General features: G+C 36.0%; 1 protein-coding gene across 1 annotated transcript; it reads right to left on the reverse strand.

Moving 5' to 3' along the window:
• Nucleotides 1-1,924: 1,924 nt before the first annotated feature.
• LOC113360984 (phosphoglucan phosphatase LSF2, chloroplastic-like) lies at nt 1,925-3,962 on the reverse strand. The gene is made up of 5 exons (XM_026604385.1): nt 3,631-3,962; nt 3,301-3,506; nt 3,034-3,204; nt 2,585-2,814; nt 1,925-2,289 (listed from the first exon to the last, which is right to left on the reverse strand). The coding sequence occupies exons 2-4, from the start codon at nt 3,418-3,420 to the stop codon at nt 2,611-2,613; spliced, it is 495 nt and encodes a 164-aa protein (XP_026460170.1). The 5' UTR covers nt 3,421-3,506; nt 3,631-3,962; the 3' UTR covers nt 1,925-2,289; nt 2,585-2,610.
• Nucleotides 3,963-7,258: the final 3,296 nt, after the last annotated feature.

A 7,258-nucleotide genomic window follows, 5' to 3' on the forward strand; every position in this document is an offset into this window, starting at 1 on the left:
TCGCAAACAATGCAGGCATTTATGTTGTCTCATTATGTGTCAGATTCCTGCTGAGTTGTATGTTTCAGGCTCCATTTTGCACTATATCTTTGATAGTAGCCTTCTTCTATTTTGGGAATTTATATATATTAGGGTATTTTAGCTTTAATGACTGAATCCCTCCCCATTTGTCCCACCAAAAGCTGACTGCATCTCCTTTGTTAAATTCCGTCACTGTAGTTGCCTCCAAAATTGGCTTGTCTTTTTGTATACCTTTCCATATGCTTCTCCCACAAGGTTCTAAGTTATCTTTTACCCATATATCTTCTACTTGAGCTTTCATATTTTCTTGTATAACTCTTCTCTATGGATATTTCTTTTCTTTTATGAATCTCCAGGACCATTTGGATGAGAGAGCTTTATTAGTAAGTCTTAGATTACTTATTCCCAGACCTCCCATTGTCGTTGGTGTGCACACTCTATCCCATGCTACCCAATTGATTTTCCTTATATCTGTTGTTGAACCTGGCTCACAAGAAATTTTGCATTATCTGGTTGAGTTTCTTTTCAACACTAGATGTCACTGGAAATATACACATATAGTATAAGGGTAGACTAGATAGAGATGTTTGAATCAGCAAGACTCTTCTCAAGACTCTTGTACTTGTGTTGCATGCATGAAATGTGTATTGAGTTTTTGATACTTTTTAATCGATTTTTGTTTAGGTGATCCTCGAAATAGAAAAAAGGTCAGACGCAGTCAGGACCGAACCATCCACCACCACAACCACAAGTTCCGACTAAACATCCAATCCCTGGCATGGCATAGATTCCTCGGCTTCCGCTAGACAACTTCGAGAGTCTCATAAATCTACAGGAAACAACGCCTCGCTGTGGTAATATTAGATGCAATTTGGCCTATATATAATATCCGATGTAGTTCCTCCCATATAAAACTTAGTGAGAATTCGTTGTTTGCGTAGGTGCTTATCACATGGAGACGAGACGATGCATATCATGCAACATACACATCAATTATACACAAACATGCTCAAAAAGAAACAAAGATGCATCATGCTCGAAGAAATAAAATATCTAATGGTTACAAAATGGTTACAAGAGTTCACACCTGTTTTGAAGATATACCACTCTGATTTCAAGATTCTCAATCTACAATTTCCTATCTTGAGTTTGTAATTACCATCTGAATTAACATGACAATGATACGAAAATAGTCTTTCAGAACCTCAGTCGATATTCTGTTTTCACGTCGATCTTCATTCCTAGAACTCCCTTATCTGTTTCTTTAATAAGTTCCCACTCGTAGTTCTATCCAAGTCGTCCATCGAAGGGTAGCAAAAGTGGGGGAAAACTGGCCGAAAAGTCGCTGGAAAGTCTAAAATTAAAGTTCAAAGTAAATGGTCAAGCTAACAGACAACGGATCTAATAGCGATGACGCGCTTACGGGTCTTTACAACAACGCAGTCATGGCACACCCGGTTCTCTTGGGATGCATAGAGAATATGGTATCATAATCAGTTCAATTGACTAACAACGACAGATATGGCAAGTCCACAAAATTGGTTTGTGTGTGTGCTCAGCAGTTCGTGTGGCTTGTCGGAAAATCCCGAGCTTTTCCTCGTGGAGTAGAATCCTCAGTAAATGTAGTTTGATCTACGCTAGGAATGTCATCGTCATAAAAGTGAGATTTTCTAAAGTGACTGAATAATAAACATACAATTGACTAATTGAGGCAAAAAGTTCAAATGTAAATACCTTACTAGGGCCAACTTCTTGCGTAGAATCGAACACCCAGATAGAGCATAATGCAGAGTGTACTAAAATGAAAATTTTGTAGTTTCATTTTGATTTAGATAAAATTATTTTTTAAAGCAAAAGCAAATAGTCTGTCATGGGATTTTTCATGTTGATTAAGAATAATTGAAACTCTAATTTGATTCAAAATCACGATAGATTGGGCTGTTTTCATATTTTCATACCAGCCCATTGGGCTCAATACGCCGGAAGTATGCCAGAATATGAAGACAAGAACAAACCCAGAAACACATGAAGAAGATGAAGCAAATTTGCCAATTGTTTCACCCAAAATGCTATGCAAACATCTATAGCTCCCTTATTATGCAAGCCTGCATTCTAAAATATCGTCTAGTATAGAGTATGGTACACAAAAGTTGTAATACATTCATAGGGAGCCCAAAAAACACAGTAGAAACTGAAGTTGCGTGCATCTTGGAGGCGTAGTTGCTTTAGATCATTTCTCTTGTTGAATCCAGCAGAGTATGTGTTTCCCTGCCATTAGATGTACAAAAGTCAGTCTAATCATCTTGCAGTATGAAGAAGAGATATACAGTATGAACTAATTTAGACATCAGGAATGATCTTCTGTTAATTTCTAAAAGAGAAATCTTAAGATTTTATAGGAACAGTAAAAAAGTAACAAGAAGCATGATAAGTCCAAATATTGGCTTGACCTGGCCAAGTAACAAAAGCAGCAGACTTAGTCGACTAATTTTTTCATTTGGTCGAAAAGAATGCTCCAAATTTCACACATTATGAGATACAAGTGATGAAACATGTTACCCACCTGCTTATTCTTTTCTTCTTCTTTTTTCAGGTGCCACGTAGTGCACGGACTCGATCTTGAATTAACTTCCTCTCCCAAGGTGCTATATCCTCAAAAGCATGTTCTGGAAGGTTTTCAAATGGTTCTTTCCATGGATCGTTCTTGGCGAGATCATATGTAGCTGCACGTATCGCTTTCTTGTTTGGTCCACAAGGCCTCACTGAAGTAAGCTTCTCATAGGCACTATTCAGCTGTTGCAGGCACCAAACATAATAAGAACGCTTGAACTTGGAATTTCTTCAGAACATGTTTAGTACAACAGTAACAGTGTGTTCATTGCTTAGAAGAGCTAGATAACATTAAAGATTGGGTAGGCCGCTTAAAGCATTAACTGATTTTCATATCGCAAGGCCGCTTCAATAATGCGAATGCAGTATACATAACAGGACAAGTAAGGCTTAAAGACTTACATTCATATCGCAAAACCAGAACATATAAGCAATTGCAACAGCAGGTGCCCTTCCCAATCCAGCCGTGCAATGCACATAGACTCTTCCTTTACCTTCTTCAACAGCCCATTCTAGTGACGAAACAGCTTTCGGTAATCCACTTCTTAAAGAATCCGGATCGAAATCTTTCGCCTAAAAATCAAATTCCCACATCCAAATATCCAAATGAGAGAAAAAAAACATACCCACTCCCAGATTAAACATGAAAATGGGAAAAAATTCACTTACAGGTCTTCTCATATGCCGAATACCAACATCTTTACATCTATCAATAATCAATTGCAAATCAATTCCCCAAAACTCAACATCTTTGTCTTGTTGCAAATTCAAAATGTAAGCAACATTCATCTCCTCTCTTAAATGATTTATGTCCTCAGGCTTTTGTGGTTGAGATCCCACAATCAAATTATCAAGTATAAGTTTTTAGTTCATCCCTACACCACACATTTCCACTTAATCTTGTTAACACAAATCAAACACAACTAAAATTTCCAAAACCCTCAAACATTCAACATATAAAAAATAAATTGAACAAATAGGGGTTTGCAAATTACTTACCAAGATCATGGTGATACTCATAAGGGTTTCTCATCATTTTCTTCATAGCTGTATTATACTCATCCATTTTACGACCACCACCACCACTGGTACTAGAACTGCTCATGGTGTTTCCCCCTTCAGTGGCACCTTTTGATTTTGATACTTGAAATGAGATTTTCTTGCAATTACAAGAAGAAGATGGTGATAAAAACTTCAAATTAGTTTCACATTTCTTATTGTTTTGAAGTGGAGAAGATGTAGAAAACAAAATGTTAGTGGCGGTTACAACAACAGCTTCCATTGTCCACCACCACCACCACCACCAGTCAGTCACACAGATTTGGCATTGAAATTTGTTTTACTGATTTTTTTTTTTTGTTTTTCTTTCTCCTTTCAAGTACTTTTCAGCTTTTGCTCTCGCTTTCCGGAGTAACACGTGTCAAACACCCACGATGTTAGCCACTAGTTGCTTGACACATATAATGTTTGTGTTCACTTAAAAACAAGTGAGTGAACGTTACGTTTATTAACTGCTCTTCAAAGACTACGCGCCTACAACGCGGCACATGGCACTCTGGTTCTTTGCATGCTCTAGCGTGAACTTGAGTGAGATGCCACATTCTTTTACACAGAATACAACCTCCATAAGCATGAACTTTGCACTGAACACCATGGCGAAGTATCCCTGTAACCTTACGGAAGTCTAGGTGCAGTCATTGTTTGTGTCTACATTGAGACGCGTGGACTAGAAGATCAAGCATGTTTTTAAACTGCAGTTAAGATCACAATATCATGTTAGAAGTTATATACTCGACGGACTCAATAAAACATCTAGGAATTACCAATAGGTACCGTTACAGTGTTCTTAGTTACTGGTAGGTCCACCCATTAAAGCCCACTAATCAGAGGTCCATAACTAAAAGAAAACATGAAAATGGACCAAATTTTTTAAGCCCAGGTACTGTACACGTGCGGGACCAAAGATATGTATTTCAAAAATTCCTAAAATAACCTTCACCTAACAAATAACATTTTAAGTTTTCTATATTCTCGATCAAAAAAATTCAGATCGGTTTTCTTCTCTCCTTTCTCTTTCTTCTGATGTTGTTGGTGCTGGTGAACTTAGACGTAGGGTTTCTGAAGGTCGCCCTCTTTTTGCAGGTATGTTATCTAATCTTTTCTATAATGTTTGTTTTTCTTTTTTGTTATGCTTTCAACTGAATCATAAAGATTAGATCGATTTCATGATTTTGATAACTCGATTATAATGATGTTCTCTATGTTAGTGATTTTTGTGATTTACATTGTTTATATTTCTATTTGTGAATTGCTTTTTTTGTTTTTGTTTTTATAAATCTTCTTTGTGATTGTTCGATTCTGTTGTTTCTCATAGATTCTTAAAAAAGTGAGAGATCTATGCTTTCAATTTCATTATCTTTCTGTTTTCGCTTCAAAATCAGGCTTGTTTATACTTTCAGATCGTATTATCCAGCAGTACATATACAGAATACTCATACAGCTCGTTCGTTTTTGTTCTTTTTTTATGAATCTTGTTCATATTTATTCTGTTATTTGGTTAGATTATCATGTTTTTAATGATTTTAGCTATCGATTTTATTATTTTTCTGTTTTCGATTTGTTTGTACTTTCAGATCGTATTATCCATCAGTACATATATGGAATACTCATAGAAACTGCTCTTAGATTCTGGTTCTTTCATAAATCTCTCATTTTTTTAGTTTGATCCATCAGTACGTATGTGAAATACCGTATTATGTGCTTCGATTTTGTTGTTTCTCATAGATTTTTAATTATTCTTGTCATGAAGTTGATTTGTAGTTCATGAAACTGCAGTACATATATGACACACTCATAGAAACTTCTCTTAGATTTTGTTTCTTTCATAGATCTCTCACTTTTTTAGTTTGATCCATCAGTACATATGTGAAATACCGCATTATGTGCTTCGATTCTGCTGTTTCTCCACTAGTGGAAAATGGAAGTTAAACTACTGTCAGGACATGAAGTAATATCACTAAAAACGACTGTGTCCATCAGCTGCATTCTAGAAGTGGTTTTTTCCAAAATGACTGTGTCTGGCAAAAGTTGAATTCTTTAAAAAAACTACTTTCTTTAACAGTAGATCGGCAAAAACTGACAGAAACAGTAGTTTTTTTAATGATATTTCATAAAAAAAAAATTGATGTTGATTCAGCTGAATCCAAAGCTGATTCAACTGAATCAAAAACTAAAAACGGGAATTAATTAATAATGACTTCGAAACTGAATATAATAGCGACTTTAAACTCATTTTGTATGGAATAGTGAATTTATTGAATAGTGAATTCAATTTACAATTTCAACTATCTCAAATCTTCAACTGTGTCAAAGTTAAACTTGGATTTACTACTTCCTACTTTCCCTGAAGAATCAATAGATGCTGATATAGAACTTTTAGACGAAGACCTATTTCCCAAATCAGACCCAGAATGACCACCACTAGCACCATCTCTCCCACCACCAGTCGGAGAACAGAAAGACCCATTATCAATTCCCCCCGCCGTCTCCTTCAACACCCCAGTCAGTAGGTTGCTGCGAAGCCTTAGGAATTTCACTTACTTTCCCACTGAGCATGACTAAATTCTCCCAATCCCACTACAAGGGAGTCTTTGTGTTCCACTCCATCATTGTTCCGAGTCCAGAACCACCCGCAACCATCCTTTGATAAAAAAAAATGTATATATTTAGTGGGGAGTACAAATGGTTTCTCAATTAGGAGAAAAAATACGAATCTGATATCTGGAACGATGTCTACCATGAGATAAACCCCAATATATTAAAATTAAGAACATTTAACTAGCTTCTCGTAAAAAAAAACAATCATAAATGTCGGCTAAATGTGTACATTCATAACAATGGCACTACCTGTCGAATGTCCAAAGAAAAAACAAGGAATTCGGTGTGTTCAGGAAGAAGTTATCACTTACTGTAATTGATCTCTTCTGAGTAATATGAATACCACTCTGTGGTCTTACTCCAATGTCTAGTCCTGTTAAGAGTAAACTGAGCAGTGTAGATGGTTGCAGCAGCTAACAGAGATGGTGGTAACCTAAGCATGTCATGATCAACCAAGGATAGCTCGATCAAGATAAAGGAGAGAAGCTCAAGATGGTTCAAAATACAGAAAATATGTTAGTATCCAAGCTATAAAAAGTTATAAAATACTATGGATCAACAGTTTAATCTGATGGAAGACTAACTATACAAACCTTCCTATCAGACTGAGTCGTTTTAAGGAGTCTTTTCATAAATACATATGAAGTTGGAACTGACATATTGAATTGCAATGTATTTACTATCGATTTCTCTTGCAAACATGTTTATGCAGTGTTGGAATCACAATTTTCTGCTAACATCTTCTTAAGGAAGGCTTTCTGTTATTTAACAGACAACAAAAAACACAAATCAATTATTACTTTTTCAAGCAATTTTCTTTAAATGAATCACAAGGAGCAAGATAATATTCTCATTTATTTTCAGCGTTCATGTGAAACATACCAAGTCATTGACTGCAGCTCCCACGTGATTACCAGCATCTACTCCATCTATGTACACAACGGGGCCAACTGATATTTGGATAACAAGA

The sequence above is a fragment of the Papaver somniferum genome, chromosome 3 (genome assembly GCF_003573695.1).
Source record: "Papaver somniferum cultivar HN1 chromosome 3, ASM357369v1, whole genome shotgun sequence".
Taxonomy (NCBI): Eukaryota; Viridiplantae; Streptophyta; class Magnoliopsida; order Ranunculales; family Papaveraceae; genus Papaver; species Papaver somniferum.